Below are 19,954 nucleotides of genomic sequence, written 5' to 3'. Positions count from 1 at the left end.
AATCGCTATAGAAAGAAAATAAAAAACAAAAACAAAAATAAACATGCAGTATATACAATAAATCATAACTCAACAAAATAAATAGAGTTCCCAACCTGGAAAAAAGGAAACAAAGGAATGGGTACAATAAAACGGGGAAAGAACATAGTAACAGTGACTTAGCATGATATATATGCAGTGCAACACCATGTAAGTTCCCAAATGGGGACATAGTCAGAAGCGAGGTTGCAGGGTTAGGCTAAGATATCAGAAGCCAGTTCATATGACAATCAATATGAAAATTCAATGTACAAATGCATTACCTTAAATGTGCACAGAGAAGAGGAGAGGAGAAGGTCCTTGTAGATAAAGGCATACACTGCAGAAAAGATGTTACAGGCGCGTGAGGTTGAGGAGGTACATAGAAGATGAAGTATAATAATGGTATGAGATGTACCTTAGATGCCGAGTAATTGTGCGTGTAGTAACGCAAAAAGAAGCCCTGAGGTGGGTACTGTGGAAATGAAAGAAATAGCTATGTAAGGGGCATGGAGTAATAATGAGTATCATAATGTAGCGGTGCCGGTGGCAGAGACAGGGACCAGTAGGAAAGGGTAAGTTACCTTCTGAGTGAAGTGGCTAAGCGGCGCTCCCGCGCCCTGCTGCTGGTATGTAGCGTGGCCGGCGCTGTAATGCTTTAAGAGCGCTAAACCGGAAGTAGGACCTGCAGCACCAAAAGTGATGCGGGCGTTCCGGGAGCGCAACTGCGCATGCGCGGCCGGCGATTCAGTGTGTGCCTGGTAACTTAGCAACCCAGGCACTGTGTATGTCAGCGGCTAGTGACAGACTGGTGCATCTGTGCGGGCTATAAGGAGTAGCGGCGTTAGATGCTAGACTAACTCTGGAGCTGCTGAGATGGTCAGGGGGGCCATACATAAAGCAACATGGGTGCCGCGTGTTATAAATAACAGGGGACTATGGAAAGTACCGGTCAGCACTGAAAAGATGGATAAAAGAACAAGGTGGTATATTAAAAATAAACAATAAATGACTAAGTATGTCCATGGCTAATGGCAGATTGGTGTGTCTGTGTGGGCAGCAGGACGTGGAGGCGTACGATACTAAGGAGATGCCGAAGCTGCTAAAAGTAGTGAGGGGGGCCATATATATATATATATATATATATATATATAATTCTAGAACATGCCGGATGGTGTCAAAATTAGAACTGGGCGGTATATAGCAAAGGGAAAAAATAATTGTGGCATAGGTGGCACTAGAAGATGAAAAACGGGGGAGCCAGGGAGGCAATAACGCTGTAGGTAATGTGTATGGTGTAGAGCTAAAGTGGGTAGTACATTACTAAAGGGACTCACCGGGTACCTCAATGGATCTGTAAGGGAAAAGGGACATGTTAGTGAACTCCAGTACTTAGATCAGCCAATCTATTTCCCTGTTCAAGCCCCTAGGTGCCAGGGTGTCTAGTGTGTATATCCAATAGGTTTCCCTGGATTTCAGTCGTTTGATGTGATTGCCGCCCTGTCTAGGACGGGGTACATGTTCTAGGACCTGAAATTTAAGTTGGGCCACTGTGTGTCTAGCTTTCATAAAATGATCCGGTAGGGGAAGCCAGATTTTATTACACCTGATGGTAGATTTGTGGCTCTCGATTCTATCCCGTATGTGTTGCGTGGTTTCGCCTACGTAAAGTAGTCCGCATGGGCACTTGATGACGTAGACTACAAAATTTGTGTCGCACGTGAAAAAACCACGGATAGAACCACGGACAGAAAGTGATGCACAGCACACGTGGAACGCTGAGGGAGGAAAGATGTATATTCCTCTATATAAGAGGTCCCTGGAACAAACACTGAAGGAGGAGGACAACAGTAAATAGGCAAAATCAGGAAGTGTAAATTCATGAGTGGGTGTGAAGAGGTGATTGGGAATAGACCGACCAAAAAAAGACACTGGATTTGAGTTTGTTACGCTGCTATCATTCAGTGGTGTTCAGAAGTCTGGCCCCATCCAGCCCTTGTTCATTTTTATAAGAGTCAGCCTGTCAGCATTTTCAGTTCACAGGCGGATGCGCTTAATAATAATAATTCCACCAGTGGCAGTAAAAACCCGCTCTGACAAAGCGCTAGCGGCAGGGCAGGCAAGGACTCCAAGGCGTAGAGAGCCAGGTCATGCCACATGTCCAGCTTGGATACCCAATAATTACAAGGCACAGAGGAATCACGGATGACATTGGTACGGTCAGCAAGGTACTCCCTCAGCATCTTCCCAAACTTTGCACTCCTTGTGATTGTATCGCGCCTCAGGGCCTGTGCGATGGCAGGGTCTGAGAAAACACTCCCAAAACTTTGACAGTGTTCCCCTGCCTCTGCTGGATTGGAGTTGTGTCTCTCTTGCCTGTACTCCTTGGTTGTCCAATGAACTGTGATCTCTGCCGCCAGCGTTTTCAGATGGGATATTTTTAAAAATTCCACATGGGCCCTCTGGTACTGCCCCATTTTAGTAGACCTGTCCTCCTCGGGGATAAGAGATAGAAAGTTCTCTTTGTAGCGTGGGTCTAGAAGTGTCGCCAGCCATTAATGACTGTCACCCAAAATTTTGAGAACGCGAGGGTCACGGGAAAGGCAGCATAACATAGACTGCTAACAGGCAAGACTTCCGTGTCCTCAACATGAGGACGACTGACCATGCTCTCCTCCTCCATGTCCTCAGACCATCCATGCTGAACAGATGGTATGACAGTTGTGCAGGTAGTACTGTCTATAGTGCATAAAACTAGCTCCTGTTTTTCCTCCTCCTCCTCTTTCTCTTTGTCACCCAATCCATGTTGGGATGAGATGAGGCTGGGCTGTGTGTAATCACCCTGTATGGTCCCTTGCTCCATCTCATCGTGCTCCACCTGCAATGCATCCTCTTTGATTGTGAGCAGAGAGCGTTTCAGAACACAGAGAAGCAGGATGGTGACGCTAATTATGGTGTCATCGCCGCTCACCATTTTGGTGGAGTCCTCAAACTTTTGGAGGATGGTACATATGTCTGACATCCATGTTCACTCCTGAGGTCTTATGTGTGGAGTCTGAACTGAAAACCAACGGCCTTGTTGATGCTGGTAGTCAACAACTTCCCTCTTCTGCTCACAAATCCTTTCCAACATCTGCAGTGTAGAGTTTCAACGCATGGGGACATCACACACCAGTTGGTGAGCCTGAAGCTGCAAACACTGCTGAAGCATGTCAAGGGCGGCCGAAGCTGTAGCTGACTTTCTAAAATGGGCACACAGGCGGCGTACTTTGGCAAGCAGCTCTGGGTAGGCTTTGAGTAACCACTGAACAACGAGGTTAAGCACATGGGCCAGGAATTGTACGTGTGTGAGCTCGCCTCGCCTCAGAGCCGCCACCAGGTTCCGGCCATTGTTTCACACGACCATGCCTGGCTATAGGTTCAGCGGTGTCAGCCACAGATCTGCCTGCTCTTACAGAGTTGTCCACAACCCTTCAGCATTGTGCGGGAGCCATGCATACAGGATGGGGGAGCCATGCATACAGGGTGGGAGAATGGGGGAGCCATGCATACAGGGTGGGAGGAGGAGTACAATTGAGGCTCTGACTGCCGAATCAGAGCGACGTGAGTAGCGTGATTAGATCATGTGATCACGCTGCTGACGTCACTCACTCGCTCTGCAGAGGCGAACACTGGTGGTAAGTGCTCCAGTGGAGCAGAAGACACTGAAGATTAAGTGCACGGGGGGGATAATTTGAGTGGAGATGGGGTTATTTATTATGTGCGGGGAGAATTGGAAGAGGGATGGAGGGATTTAATGTGAGGGGGAGATTTGAGGACACAAAATGAAGAGCAAAAGGGGAGATGGGGAAACAGTACAGGGGAATGGGGTCATGTATGAGGAAACAGTACAGGTGAATGGGGGGGCATGTATGAGGAAACAGTACAGGGGAATGGGGGCATGTATGAGAAAACAGTATGGGGGAATGAGGGCATGTATGAGGAAACAGTTCAGGGGAATGGGGGGCATGTATGAAGAAGCAGTATGGGGGAATGGAGGGCATATATGAGGAAACAATATGGGGGATGGGTGCAGACAGTATGGGGAGCGAATGGGGGAATGTATGCGGGCACAGTATGAGTAGCAATGTGACAAATGGATGTGGACAGAGTACGGGGAGTGAGGGTGATGGGATGTGTGCATACACAGTATGGGGAGTCAGGTGAGCAGGCAGTATAGAAAGTGAGGGGGTATATATATGAGGAGACAGTATGGTGAACAGGGGGGATGTGAGAGGAGACAGTATGAGGAGGGAGGGGAATAATGTGAGGTGACAGTATGGGGGCAGAAAAGTGTGTGGGGGCAGAAAAGTGAGTGGGCACAGAATGGAAACTGAGTAATGGGGGCGTAGCATGGAGGGACAGTGTAAGGGCACAGCCAAGAGGGGACAGTATACCAAGGAGGGGGAGTGTGATGAGAGAGTACAGTATAAATACTGGGCCCTATAGTGGGGACACAGTGTGAAGAGGGGGCCGGTATGGAAAGGAGGGGGTCAGTGTGAAGAGCATGTACCATAAGAGGGACAGTGTGGGGGTCATATTTTGTGCAGACAATATAGTGAGGGGCAATTTTTTTATTCAGGAGCATTATAATGACACTTATATCTTTAAAGGCAGCATGTGGAGATTTGCAAAAGGACAGAGAAGATGGAAGTCTGCAGAGACGAGCTGTGGATGAGAAAACTCATCATGGGATCTGGACAAGATGAAGAAAAGAAGAATGGCTTCAGAGACGACATCATCTATAAGGTACCTGGATGTAAATGTTATTTGTGATACTAACTAACTCTCATGTTTTTATTTATGTTAGGAGCATTAACCCCTTAGTGACAGAGCCAATTTGGTACTTAATGACCAGGCCAATTTTTGCAATTCTGACCACTGTCACTTTATGAGGTTATAACTCTGGAACGCTTCAACGGATCCCGCTGATTCTGAGATTGTTTTTTCGTGACATATTGTACTTCATGTTAGTGGTAACATTTCTTCGATATTACTTGCGATTATTTATGAAAAAAACGGAAATATGGCGAAAATTTTTAAAATTTTGCAATTTTCAAACTTTGTATTTTTATGCCCTTAAATCAGAGAGATATGTCATGAAAAATAGTTAATAAATAACATTTCCCACATGTCTACTTTACATCAGCACAATTTTGGAAACAAAATTTTTTTTTGTTAGGGAGTTATAAGGGTTAAAAGTTGACCAGCAATTTCTCATTTTTACAACACCATTTTTTTTAGGGACCACATCACATTTGAAGTCATTTTGAGGGGTCTATATGATAGAAAATAATGAAGTGTGACACCATTCTAAAAACTACACCCCTCAAGGTTCTCAAAACCACATTCAAGAAGTTTATTAACCCTTTACGTGCTTCACAGGAACTGAAACAATGTGGAAGGAAAAAATGAACATTTAACTTTTTTTTGCAAACATCTTAATTCAGAACCATTTTTTTTATTTTCACAAGTGTAAAAACAGAAATGTAACCATAAATTTTGTTATGCAATTTCTCCTGAATACGCCAATACCCCATATGTGGGGGTAAACCACTGTTAGGGCGCACCGCAGAACTTAGAAGTGAAGGAGCGCCGTTTGACTTTTTCAATGCAGAATTGGCTGGAATTGAGATCGGACACCATGTCACATTTAGAGAGCCCCTGATGTACCTAAACAGTGGAAACTCCCCACAAGTGACACCATTTTGTAAACTAGACCCCTTAAGGAACTTATCTAGATGTGTGGTGAGCACTTTGAACCCCCAAGTGCTTCACAGAAGTTTATAACGTAGAGCCGTGAAAATAAAAAATCGCTTTTGTTTACACAAAAATGATCTTTTCGCCCACAAATTCTTATTTTCACAAGGGTAACAGGAGAAATTAGACCACAAAAGATGTTGTGCAATTTCTCCTGAGTACGCTGATACCCAATATGTGGGGGTAAACAACTGTTAGGGCGCACCGCAGAGCTTGGAAGAGAAGGAGTGCCGTTTTACTTTTTCAATGTAGAATTGGCTGGAATTGAGATTGGACGCCATGTCGCGTTTGGAGAGCCCCTGATGTGCCTAAACAGTGGAAACCCCCACAAGTGACACCATTTTGGAAACTAGACCCCTTAAGGAACTTATCTAGATGTGTGGCGAGCACTTTGAACCCCCATGTTCTTCACAGAAGTTTATAACGTAGAGCCGTGAAAAAAAAATATTGCATTTTTTCTACAAAAATGATCTTTTTGCCCACAAATTTTTATTTTCACAAGGGTAACAGGAGAAATTAGACCACTAAAGTTGTTGTGCAATTTCTCCTGAGTACGTCGATACCCAATATGTTGGGGTAAACCACTGTTTGGGCGCACCGCAGAGCTTGGAAGAGAAAGAGTGCCGTTTTACTTTTTCAATGTAGAATTGGCTGGAATTGAGATCGGACGCCATGTCGCGTTTGGAGAGCCCCTGATGTGCCTAAACAGTAGAAATCCCCCACAAGTGACCCCATTTTGGAAACTAGACCCCCCATGGAACTTATCTAGATGTGTGGTGAGAACCTTGAATGCCCAAGTGCTTCACAGAAGTTTATAATGCAGAGCCGTGAAAATAAAAAATATTTTTTTTCCACAAAAAAGATTTTTTAGCCACCAAATTTTTATTTTCACAAGGGTAACAAGAGAAATTGGACCCCAAAAGTTGTTGTCCAATTTGTCCTGAGTATGCTGGTACCCCATATGTGGGGGTAAACCACTGTTTGGGCGCACGGCAGAGCTCGGAAGGAAGGAGCGCCGTTTTGGAATGCAGACTTTGATAGAATGGTCTGCGGGTATTATGTTGCGTTTGCAGAGCCCCTGATGTACCTAACCAGTAGAAACCCTCCACAAGTGACCCCATTTTGGAAACTAGACCCCCCAAGGAACTTATCTAGATGTGTGGTGAGAACTTTGAATGCCCAAGTGCTTCACAGAAGTTTAGAATGCAGAGTCGTGAAAATAAAAAATATTTTTTTTCCACAAAAAAGATATTGTAGCCCCCAAGTTTTTATTTTCACAAGGGTAACAGGAGAAATTGGACTGCAATAGTTGTTGTCCAATTTATCCCGAGTACGCTGATGCACCATATGTGGGGGTAAACCACTGTTTGGGCGCACGGCAGAGCTCGGAAGGGAAGGAGCGCCTTTTTGGAATGCAGACTTTGATAGAATGGTCTGTGGGCATTATGTTGCGATTGCAGAGCCCCTGATGTACCTAAACTGTAGTAACCCCCCACAAGTGACCCCATTTTGGAAACTAGACCCCCCAAGGAACTTATCTAGATGTGTGGTGAGAACTTTGAATGCCCAAGTGCTTCACAGAAGTTTAGAATGCAGAGTCGTGAAAATAAAAAATATTTTTTTTTTCACAAAAAAGATTTTGTAGCCCCCAAGTTTTTATTTACACAAGGGTAACAAGAGAAATTGGACCCCAGAAGTTGTTGTCCAATTCATCCCGAGTACGCTGATCCCCCATATGTGGGGGTAACCCACTGTTTGGGCGCACGGCAGAGCTCAGAAGGGAGGGAGCACCATTTGACTTTTTGAGCGCAAAATTGGCTGTCGTGTTTGGAGACCCCCTGATGTACCTAAACAGTGGAAACCCCCCAATTCTAGCTCCAACCCTAACCCCAACACACCCCTAACCCTAATCCCAACCTCATCCATAATCCTAATCACTAACCCTAACCATAATCACAACCCTTACCCCAAAACAACCCTAATGTCAACCCTAATTATAACCCTAATCAAAACCCTAAATCCAACACACCCCTAATCCTAATCTCAACCCTAACCTCAAACCTAACCCTAATCCCAATACACCCCTAATCACAACCCTAACCTTAACCCTAATCCCAAACCTAACCCTAATCCCAAGCGTAACCCTAATGCCAACCCTAACCCTAATACCAACCCTAATCCAAACCCTAACCCTAATCCCAGCTCTAACCCTAACTTTAGCCCCAACCCTAGCCCTAACTTTAGCCCCAACCCTAACCCTAGGGCTACTTTCACACTTGCGTCGTTTGGCATTCCGTCGCAATCCGTCGTTTTGGACAAGAAACGGATCCTGCAAATGTGCCCGCAGGATGCGTTTTTTGCCCATAGACTTGTATTGCCAACAGATCGTGACGGATGGCCACACGTCGCGTCCGTCGTGCACTGGATCAGTTGTGTTTTGGTGGAGCGTCGGCACAAAAAAACGTTCAATGAAACGTTTTTTTGTACGTCGCATCCGCCATTTCTGACCGCGCATGCGTGGCCGTAACTCCGCCCCCTCCTCCCCAGGACATAGATTGGGCAGCGGATGTGTTGAAAAACTACAGCTGCTGCCCACGTTGTGCACAATTTTCACAACGTGCATCGGTATGTCGGGCCGACGCATTGCGACGGCCCCGTAACGACGTAAGTGTGAAAGAAGCCTAATCCTAACCCTAAATTTAGCCCCAACCCTAACCCTAAATTTAGCCCCAACCCTAGCCCTAACCCTAGCCCTACCCCTAACCTAACCCTACCCCTAACCCTAACCTAACCCTACCCCTAACCCTAACCTAACCCTAACCTAACCCTAACCCTACCCCTAACCTAACCCTACCTCTAATCCTACCCCTAACCCTACCCCTAACCTAACCCTACCCCTAACCCTACCCCTACCCCTAACCCTAACCCTACCCCTAACCCTACCCCTACCCCTAACCCTACCCCTAACCCTACCCCTAACCCTAATTTTAGCCCCAACTGCTGTTCTCCTGCCGGCCGGATGGAGACTGGGCATGCGTCCGCCATGTTCTGCTGCCGGCGGCCAGGAGGAGCAGCAAGAGGATCCAGGGACCTAGGTGAGTATGCTAGGGTCCCCGAATCCCCCTATTTCTCTGTCCTCTGATGTGCGATCACATCAGAGGACAGAGAATTACACTTTACTTTTTTTTTTTTTTTTTTGCGGTCGCCGGTAAACAGTTAATTACCGGCGATCGCAAAACAGGGGTCGGTAATACCGACCCCGATCGTGCTCTTTGGGGTCTCGGCTACCCCCGGCAGCCAAGACCCCAAAGATTCTCCCGGTGCCGGCCGGCGGGCGCACTGCGCATGCGCCCGCCATTTTGAAGATGGCGGCGCCCACCGGGAGACACGAGGAGCATCGGGGGAGCTAGGTGAGTATTGGGGGGCCACCTGGGACCCCTTTTCTCTGTCCTCCGATGTGCGATCACATCGGAGGACAGAGAAATTAAAAAGAGATCGCTTTTTTTTTCTTTTTTTTTTTTTTTTTGCGATCGCCGGTAAACGGTTAATTACCGGCGATCGCAAATGCGGGGTGGGTTAAAAAACCCCCGAATCATGTTCTCTGGCGTCTCGGCTACCCTCGGCAGCCGAGACCCCGGAGAAAATCGGCCTCTGGGGGGCGCTATGGACTTTTTCCACAGCGCCGTTAATTAACGGCGCTGTGGTTTAAGTACCCTTAGCGGCCGCCGTTAAAAGGCGTATCGGCGGTCGCTAAGGGGTTACAGGGGATGTCCAGGTTTGAAATGATAATAATAAAGATAACCTTGGCACACACGTAGTGAAATGCAGTGAAGATTTAATTAATGAGAGTACATACACTGGACCAGCGGTGGATACCACGTCCGTTAGTCCTTCCATTTGCGCCGGATTCAGCCTTTTCTAAACTGACTTCCTACTAGAAGTGGGGTTTAACCCTTTTGTGACCCAAAAAAACTTAAAATGCTCTAAGATAGGTACATTGATGAAGGTCTAATTTTGACCGAAATGTCTACTGTATGTACCCTCATTAATTAAATCTTCACTGCATTTCACTACGTGTGTGCCAAGTTTATCTTTAATATTGTACGGTTTGGGCACCTACTTGAGCACCACAATTATAGTAGTGCCTATGGCTATATTTGTAAGCAGGTTTGTAATGAGTCTGCAGTCATTCTTTGTGACTGCAGACTTCTGACTTCTCACAGTGCGCACTGCACGCTGTCAGCTTTCTCTCGTGCTGGCGATTTACATACATGCGGTCACGTGCTGACTAGACATGTGTGGCCTCACTCAATGAAAATGAACTGAGTGAGGCCGGGCACGTCTAGTCAGAATGTGGTCAGAAGTATACAAATAACATGCTTGTCCTGACATGACTGTCCACCGGCAAGGGAGAATCCTAAATGTGTGCAGTGCATTAGTTGTGAGAATTCAGAAGCTGCGATGTCAGGATTCAGCTCTGCAGGTTCCAGCAGTCGTCACATGGACACTTCAATCATATGTGATTTTCATACTCATGGTCCTGTGACAACGAGATTCTCTTCTGCTTCTCTGTTTTTCACTGATCATTGAGAACATTAGGGAGAGCGGCTCGTGGGTATATGACTAAGTGTGCAAATCACATATGTCCTTGGTGTGGGGGGCACCAAAATTCTTTCCCCGGGTGCCAGAAACCCTAGATACACCCCTGCCGGTATGCCACTGCTAGCGGTGATTACCGGGTGCGGTGGAGGGATGTCTGTGCACAGGCAGTGAGGCAGGGACTGAGGGTGTGCACAGAGAAAGAATGAAGACCCGGAGACTGCCCGTCCCAGTCTACGCCATAGCCTGGAGCCCTCATTATCAAAGGAATATGTCAGTTAATAAATTGTTTTTCTAAAGCTTTATAGTGTAGTTTTAGGTCAGGGAGGGATGAGCTAGCAAGGTGCAGGGACAGGTAGTGATGGATACTTGCGGACATGTGCGGCACTTGCGGTTTTGCACTTGCGGTGAGACAAAAAAAAACCGCTAGCAGCGTTTTTTTCCCATTGATGCAAGTACCGCATTTGCCAAATCGTGGCAAGACTGCAAGTGCCGCACATGTCCGCAAGTCCCATAGGGAATGAATGAGGCCGAACGCAGTGTTTCCGTGATACGTTACTTGGCAGATGCGGAAAAACTGACGGGTCTGCTGCAAAAGGCTACTTTCACATCAGCGATTTTTGCCAAAGTCACTGCCGATAGTGTCATACTCACCAATGGGGGAGGCAGCACTAAAAGTGCCTAGGGCAGCAGAAACTCTAAATACGGCCCTGATGATGGCCATGTGAAATCAGTGTCCCAAAGTCATTTAACACTTTGATACCAATTCAGCTACCCAGGCTGTAGTGAGCTGTAAAAGGGCATCACTATCCTTGTGTGTCTGCATTGTGAGATAAGTGGCCAACATAATTTAACCCTTTAAATAACGCCCTTTGTTGCCCACTTTTATTCCTATTTTTGTGCCAGTTTTATAATTTTTATAGCTGCTTTTAAGTGTATTCACATCAGGGCACCTCGCTGCATTGTATTTTCTTATTATCCTTTTTCAATTTTTGTTGTTAAACCTGAAAAAAACAGAAACAAATTGCCTAATAAGGAACCAACATTAGCTCCGAAAAAGAAATGAAGTTTAGCCCTGAATAAGAAACTGGAAGAAATTGAATAAGAGACCAATTTCAGTATCATAACTGCAGGTGCAATTCCAGTAATTGCAAGTTACTCCAGGAGAATGAGTGAGAAAGTGGCAGGGAGAAGGAAGGGAACAAGACAATGCCAAACTTCTTGGGGGAGGAGGCTGAGTGTTGCCTATGGGTGGAGATTGCTGATGATGAGGAAGTTTACCTACAAGGAAGTGTGCAGATAGCTCCATGTAAACCCAGGAGCAGGCACAGAGATCCAGCTACAGCAGACACACAAACCAGCATGTCCCTGGAATCCACAGGTCAGTGTGATCGTCAGTATTGTTCTCTGAACACTATATTCCGTAGATATTATCTTTCCATTATACTTTGTATATTTAATATTCTACTACAGCTTGTAGTTACACAAACAATGGAAACTATTAGTAAGGAGCTGCCTGAGCGTTGTGTATAACTGACACACTTGCTGTTTTTGTTACCTGTCATTTTTTTGCCATTCTGCCCAATGTGATCGCTGCTCGTGTGTAGTCATTGTCACTTTTAAGAAATCTGGCATAATGACAGAAGATTACCAATGTGCACATGCCACTATTGTTGATAGAGCCTCAATATTTACCTATCAACAGAACCTGGCGGAGATCTATCAGTACCAGGTTACCTGGCATTGTCCTCCAAGTTATGCTGACTATGTACAACTGGTCATTCATCGCTGTGTGTCCAAAATCGCCAATCTGAGCTACTATTATTAGTGAATCAAAGGAAATAGCAAAACTCACTTATAGAAGACATACAAAAAAAACCTGGAGCTTTACATTCCCCAATAATAACCAGTAAAGATATAATAATGAATGCCTAAAAAAATTGCTGTAAAAATATAACACTCTTTATTAATTATATAGCATAGACAAGGCACACAAGTATATGAAAAAGTCACATAAAGTATACAAAAATGATACCACAACTATTGGACAGGTCTAATAGCAGATGATGCAAAGAATCTGGCGTGGAAGGCTATCCATAACATGAGAGCGTTCCCAGTACCCACACATATATATATGCATAATGGGGGAAACCTCAAGGAATAACCCTACAAAACTGGGTAGAGACCATGCAGGGCTTGTCAATATTATGAATGAGCCACAAGGCTAGAAGTAAGGTGCAAATAGTGCATGTGAGAAAATCCACCAGCCCGTCTTACCCATCGGATGCCAGATGCCACAGCTCAGGTACCCCAACGCGCGTTTCGCCACTGCTTCCGCGCATTTTTACAGCAATTCTTTTAGGCATTCATTATTATATCTTTACCAGTTATTATTGGGGAATGTAAAGCTCCAGGTTTTTTTTGTATGTCTTCTATTGTTTTTTAGGAGTATTCCGGTTTAATATGGTCCTTCGTGATCAGTTCTGGTATGTTATTATAAAACTCATTTATAACCTGATGAGAGAAATAGCAAAAATGCTTTTAATCACGATTAGAACCACAGTCGGGCTGAGATTATGCCCATACTACACATTCTAGAAAACGGACCGATGATGATGTGGTGTTTTGCTGAATTAAGGTTATTGCTGCTGGAAAATCCATAATTTTTAATAAATGAATATGGACCAATGTAAAGAATTTTTTACATATATGGATAGCTTTTATGTAGTTATCCTTGGGGCTCGTTCAGATAAGCGCATCATACAGATGTGTTCACCTCATATTCTTATCAGACAGCACATTGACCGATGGTATTAAATAGGGTCGGCCAGACTGCTCTATGAGAACCACATGAATCTTTACGCAAATTGCTGTGGATTTGGATGCAGGTATCAGCCACGTGGCTCCCACTTGTGAAAGATGGGGGGGGGGGGATATGTTGGAAAAGCAAAAACTTTTCATCTAAAACCATTGGAAAATCATGGAAAATTGTTTTAAAACGTGGATTTGCATCTCACTGGTACGTGGTAGAAGGGTGTTTAGTGGGTCAAAAGTGTTTTATTTTTATAGTGCAGGTTCTGAGACATCAATGTTGCCCTTTCCTAGAGAGTTTTGATACATGAGACATTACGACGATTACCATGTGTAAGTTACAAAGTTGAAGGTGTACAACCTATATTCCTGTTAGGAAGGTTGAGAAACAGGAATGGGAAAGGTCAGTCTGCAGTGTGGGCTTTTGTGTGTCTTTTTGTATAGTATACTAAACGGAAATTCTGGTTTGTCTTCTTTTGTAGCCCCAGGGCCTCCGTTATATTTCTATATGTGAGACATGTCTCTTCCGGCATGATTTAGATATATGTTGCATTTGGTATTTGTTTACTGGAAATCTGGCTGATTTTCTAGAGGGAAGTACCGTATTTTTCAGGTTATAAGACTCAAACTTGAAGGGAAAATGGAGGTGTGTCTTATAATGCGGATATACCTTACCAACTCTATCCAGGTTGGGATGAGGGGGTGTTGAGAGGTGTGGTGCGGCGCACTGGTGCGGGTGTCCGGTGCAGAGATCTCATCTCCTGAGATCTTGGTACCGAGATCTCGATCTGCGCATGCACTGCCCCCGGCTGGCAGCCATTTTCCCGGAGTCCAGTCCACTGCATAGGAAACCATATGACTGCAGGGGGCTCTGGGCTTTCACAAGATGTTGGCAGAGCCCCCATAGCTCCGGACACGCGCAACACCAGGCACCGCACATCCAACCACCCCTCATCCCAGCCTGCAGCAACGCTCCCCTCTTGCCACCTCCAGCGGCAACCCTGGGACCCCGCTTTACCACAGCCACCACCCCCAGTAAGCAATAAGACGCATGGATTATAAGAAGCACCACCATTTAATTTAAAAGTTTTTTTTTTCCTATTTTTCTCCTCAAAATTTGGGGTGCGTTTTATAATCCGGTGCGTCTTATAATCCGCAATATACGATAATTTCCCAATTTTCCTATGTTCCCATTTAAACCCTGTATCTATTTCCTTTTCCTCAGATACTTTGTTATACCGTGCCAGATGAAGACACCTACGTAGTCTCGAAGGCTTGCTTTGCTTTTTAACATCACTTATTTTATTTTTGTCAGCCATTAAAAGATATCAATGTTGCAAGATTATCATTTTGTTTCTCCCACTGAGACCAATCAATCTTTTTTCAACTGGCTATGACTACATGCACACTTGCATACATCAGCATGTCCTGCGAACTGTTGTGAATTCTGTGGCCAAGCTCCCTCCTGTGGTCGTGAGTGGTACTTCGGCTGGTTCTGTCTATGAGCTTCCTTTGGTGGATGAGAGTGGTACTGCGGCTTCTGAGTTTCCTTCCTCAGGTGATGAGGTTAAGTCGTTAGGTGCTGCTCTATTTAACTCCACCTAGTGCTTTGATCCTGGCCTCCAGTCAATGTTCTAGTATTGATCTTGCTTTCTCCTGGATTGTTCCTGTGGCCTGTCTATCCTGCATAAGCTAAGTTTTGCTTGTGTTATTTTTGTTTGCTATTTTTTCTGTCCAGCTTGCTATATTGGTTTTTCTTGCTTGCTGGAAGCTCTGGGACGCAGAGGGAGCACCTCCGTACCGTTAGTCGGTGCGGAGGGTCTTTTTGCCCCCTCTGCGTGGTTGTTTGTAGGGTTTTGTGTTGACCGCAAAGCTATCTTTCCTATCTTTGGTCTGTTCAGTAAGTTGGGCTTCACTTTGCTAAATCTATTTCATCTCTGCGTTTGTATTTTCATCTCAACTCAGTCATTATATGTGGGGGGCTGCCTTTTCCTTTGGGGTATTTCTCTGAGGCAAGGTAGGCTTATTTTTCTATCTTCAGGGCTAGCTAGTTTCTCAGGCTGTGCTCGAGGCGCATAGGACTGGTCAGGAGCGCTCCACGGCTACCTTTAGTGTGGTTGGATAGGATTAGGGATTGCGGTCAGCAGAGTTCCCACGTCTCAGAGCTCGTCCTATGTTTTTGGTAATTGTCAGGTCACTTTGTGTGCTCTGAACTTCAAGGTCCATTGTCGTTCTGAATCACCTATCACAACAGTACTGGAGGCCCAAAGTACTAATGCTTCTCAATAGAGGGAAAAGAGAAGTTCTGAGACCATTTTTTTTTCTTTGCACTGTGTTCTGTCTTTCTTTTCCCCTTTACATCAGGGTGGTTCAGAACACAGGTGTGGACATGGACATTCAGGGTCTGTTCTCTTTGATGGATAATCTCGCTATAAATGTACAGAATATTCAAGATTTAGTGGTTCAGAATCCTATGTTAGAACCTAAAATTCCTATTCCTGAGTTATTTTCTGGAGATAGAACTAAGTTTTTGAATTTTAAAAATAATTGTAAACTATTTCTGGCTTTGAAACCCCGCTCCGCTGGTGACCCAGTTCAACAAGTTAAGATCATTATTTCTTTATTACGTGGCGACCCTCAAGACTGGGCATTTTCCCTTGCGCCAGGAGATCCTGCATTATGTAATATTGATGCGTTTTTTCTGGCGCTCGGATTGCTGTACGATGAACCTAATTCAGTGGATCAGGCAGAGAAAAATTTGCTGGCTCTGTGTCAGGGTCAGGATGAGATAGAGATTTATTGTCAGAAGTTTAGAAAGTGGTCCGTGCTCACTCAATGGAATGAATGTGCGCTGGCAGCTATTTTCAGAAAGGGTCTCTCTGAAGCCCTTAAGGATGTCATGGTGGGATTTCCTATGCCTGCTGGTCTGAATGAGTCTATGTCTTTGGCCATTCAGATCGGTCGACGCTTGCGTGAGCGTAAATCTGTGCACCATTTGGCGGTATTATCTGAGCATAAACCTGAGCCTATGCAGTGCGATAGGACTTTGACCAGAGCTGAAAGGCAAGAACACAGACGTCAGAATGGGCTGTATTTCTACTGTGGTGATTCCACTCATGCTATCTCCGATTGTCCTAAGCGCACTAAGCGGTTCGCTAGGTCTGCCACCATTGGTACGGTACAGTCGAAATTTCTTTTGTCCGTTACTTTGATCTGCTCTTTGTCTTCCTATTCTGTCATGGCATTTGTGGATTCAGGCGCTGCCCTGAATTTGATGGACTTGGAGTTTGCTAGGCGCTGTGGGTTTGTCTTGGAGCCCTTGCAGTGTCCTATTCCATTGAGAGGAATTGATGCTACGCCTTTGGCCAAGAATAAGCCTCAGTATTGGACCCAGCTGACCATGTGCATGGCTCCTGCGCACCAGGAGGATATTCGCTTTCTGGTGTTGCATAATCTGCATGATGTGGTCGTGTTGGGGTTGCCATGGCTACAAGTCCATAACCCAGTATTAGATTGGAAATCAATGTCTGTGTCCAGCTGGGGTTGTCAGGGGGTACATGGTGATGTTCCATTTCTGTCTATCTCATCATCCACCCCTTCTGAGGTCCCAGAGTTCTTGTCTGATTACCGGGATGTATTCGATGAGCCCAAGTCCAATGCCCTACCTCCGCATAGGGATTGTGATTGTGCTATCAATTTGATTCCTGGTAGTAAGTTTCCTAAGGGTCAACTGTTTAATTTATCTGTACCTGAGCACGCCGCTATGCGAAGTTACGTGAAGGAGTCTTTGGAGAAGGGTCATATTCGCCTGTCGTCGTCGTCGCCATTGGGAGCAGGGTTCTTTTTTGTGGCCAAGAAGGATGGTTCGCTGAGACCTTGTATTGATTACCGCCTTCTAAATAAAATTACGGTCAAATTTCAGTACCCCTTGCCGCTGCTGTCTGATTTGTTTGCTCGGATTAAGGGGGCTAGTTGGTTCACCAAGATAGATCTTCGTGGTGCATATAATCTTGTGCGTATTAAGCGGGGCGATGAATGGAAAACAGCATTTAATACGCCCGAGGGCCATTTTGAGTACCTGGTTATGCCATTCGGGCTTTCTAATGCTCCATCAGTGTTTCAGTCTTTTATGCATGACATCTTCCGAGAGTACCTGGATAAATTCCTGATTGTATACTTGGATGATATTTTGGTCTTCTCGGATGATTGGGAGTCTCATGTGAAGCAGGTCAGAATGGTGTTCCAGGTCCTGCGTGCTAATTCTTTGTTTGTGAAGGGGTCAAAGTGTCTCTTTGGTGTTCAGAAGGTTTCATTTTTGGGGTTCATTTTTTTCTCCTTCTACTATCGAGATGGACCCTGTTAAAGTTCAGGCCATTTATGATTGGACTCAGCCAACATCTCTGAAGAGTCTGCAGAAGTTCCTGGGCTTTGCTAATTTTTATCGTCGCTTCATCAATAATTTTTCTAGTATTGCTAAACCGTTGACTGATTTAACCAAGAAGGGTGCTGATGTGGTCAATTGGTCTTCTGCTGCTGTGGAAGCTTTTCAGGAGTTGAAGCGTCGTTTTTCTTCTGCCCATGTGTTGTGCCAACCAGATGTTTCGCTTCCGTTCCAGGTCGAGGTTGATGCTTCTGAAATTGGAGCAGGGGCTGTTTTGTCGCAGAGAAGTTCTGATTGCTCGGTGATGAAACCATGCGCCTTCTTTTCCAGGAAATTTTCGCCTGCTGAGCGAAATTATGATGTTGGCAATCGAGAGTTGCTAGCCATGAAGTGGGCATTCGAGGAGTGGCGTCATTGGCTTGAAGGAGCTAAGCATCGCGTGGTGGTCTTGACTGATCACAAGAACTTGACTTATCTCGAGTCTGCCAAACGGTTGAATCCTAGACAGGCTCGTTGGTCGCTGTTTTTCTCCCGTTTTGACTTTGTGGTTTCGTACCTTCCGGGCTCTAAAAATGTGAAGGCGGATGCCCTGTCTAGGAGTTTTGTGCCCGATTCTCCGGGTTTGCCTGAGCCGGCGGGTATTCTCAAAGAGGGGGTAATTTTGTCTGCCATCTCCCCTGATTTGCGGCGGGTGCTGCAAAAATTTCAGGCTAATAAACCTGACCGTTGCCCAGCGGAGAAACTGTTTGTCCCTGATAGGTGGACGAATAAAGTTATCTCTGAGGTTCATTGTTCGGTGTTGGCTGGTCATCCTGGAATCTTTGGTACCAGAGATTTGGTGGCTAGATCCTTTTGGTGGCCGTCTCTGTCGCGGGATGTGCGTTCTTTTGTGCAATCCTGTGTGATTTGTGCTCGGGCTAAGCCCTGCTGTTCTCGTGCCAGTGGGTTGCTTTTGCCCTTGCCGGTCCCGAAGAGGCCTTGGACACATATCTCTATGGATTTTATTTCGGATCTCCCCGTCTCTCAAAGAATGTCGGTCATTTGGGTGGTTTGTGATCGCTTCTCTAAGATGGTCCATTTGGTGCCCTTGTCTAAATTGCCTTCCTCCTCTGATTTGGTGCCATTGTTTTTCCAGCATGTGGTTCGTTTACATGGCATTCCAGAGAACATCGTTTCTGACAGAGGTTCCCAGTTTGTTTCGAGGTTTTGGCGAGCCTTTTGTGCTAGGATGGGCATTGATTTGTCTTTTTCCTCGGCTTTCCATCCTCAGACAAATGGCCAGACTGAACGAACCAATCAGACCTTGGAAACATATCTGAGATGTTTTGTTTCTGCTGATCAGGATGATTGGGTGTCCTTTTTGCCTTTGGCTGAGTTCGCCCTTAATAATCGGGCCAGCTCGGCTACTTTGGTTTCGCCGTTTTTCTGCAATTCTGGGTTCCACCCTCGTTTCTCTTCAGGGCAGGTTGAGTCTTCGGACTGTCCTGGTGTGGATACTGTGGTGGATAGGTTGCAGCAGATTTGGACTCATGTAGTGGACAATTTGACTTTGTCCCAGGAGAAGGCTCAACGTTTCGCTAACCGCAGGCGCTGTGTGGGTCCCCGACTTCGTGTTGGGGATTTGGTTTGGTTGTCATCTCGTTATATTCCTATGAAGGTTTCCTCTCCTAAGTTTAAGCCTCGTTTCATTGGTCCATATAGGATTTCTGAGGTTCTTAATCCTGTGTCTTTTCGTTTGACTCTTCCAGCTTCTTTTTCCATCCATAACGTGTTCCATAGGTCATTGTTGCGGAGATACATGGCACCTGTGGTTCCATCTATTGATCCTCCTGCTCCTATTTTGGTTGAAGGGGAGTTGGAGTATATAGTGGAGAAGATTTTGGATTCTCGTGTTTCGAGACGGAAACTCCAGTATCTGGTTAAGTGGAAGGGTTATGGTCAGGAAGATAATTCCTGGGTCTTTGCCTCTGATGTCCATGCTGCCGATCTGGTTCGTGCCTTTCATGTGGCTCATCCTGGTCGGCCTGGGGGCTCTGGTGAGGGTTCGGTGACCCCTCCTCAAGGGGGGGTACTGTTGTGAATTCTGTGGCCAAGCTCCCTCCTGTGGTCGTGAGTGGTACTTCGGCTGGTTCTGTCTATGAGCTTCCTTTGGTGGATGAGAGTGGTACTGCAGCTTCTGAGTTTCCTTCCTCAGGTGATGAGGTTAAGTCATTAGGTGCTGCTCTATTTAACTCCACCTAGTGCTTTGATCCTGGCCTCCAGTCAATGTTCTAGTATTGATCTTGCTTTCTCCTGGATCGTTCCTGTGGCCTGTCTATCCTGCATAAGCTAAGTTTTGCTTGTGTT

At 45.6% G+C, this 19,954-nt stretch overlaps 1 protein-coding gene across 4 annotated transcripts in view; it reads left to right on the top strand.

Moving 5' to 3' along the window:
• The first annotated feature begins 11,691 nt into the window (after positions 1–11,691).
• Positions 11,692–19,954, top strand: part of CASP6 (caspase 6) — an 84,585-nt gene continuing 76,322 nt past the window's right edge. The window contains exon 1 of one of the 4 annotated variants that reach the window (XM_069743842.1): positions 11,692–11,797. In XM_069743842.1, the coding sequence (XP_069599943.1) occupies positions 11,779–11,797 (19 nt within the window). In that variant the 5' untranslated portion in view covers positions 11,692–11,778. The remainder of the gene's footprint in view (positions 11,798–19,954) is intronic. The other 3 variants (XM_069743841.1, XM_069743844.1, XM_069743843.1) reach the window with 3 other exon arrangements.

The sequence above is a fragment of the Ranitomeya imitator genome, chromosome 1, assembly GCF_032444005.1.
Source record: "Ranitomeya imitator isolate aRanImi1 chromosome 1, aRanImi1.pri, whole genome shotgun sequence".
Taxonomy (NCBI): domain Eukaryota; kingdom Metazoa; phylum Chordata; class Amphibia; order Anura; family Dendrobatidae; genus Ranitomeya; species Ranitomeya imitator.
Note: the sequence above shows the minus strand (reverse complement) of the source record. Positions and strands in the feature narration are given on the sequence as shown.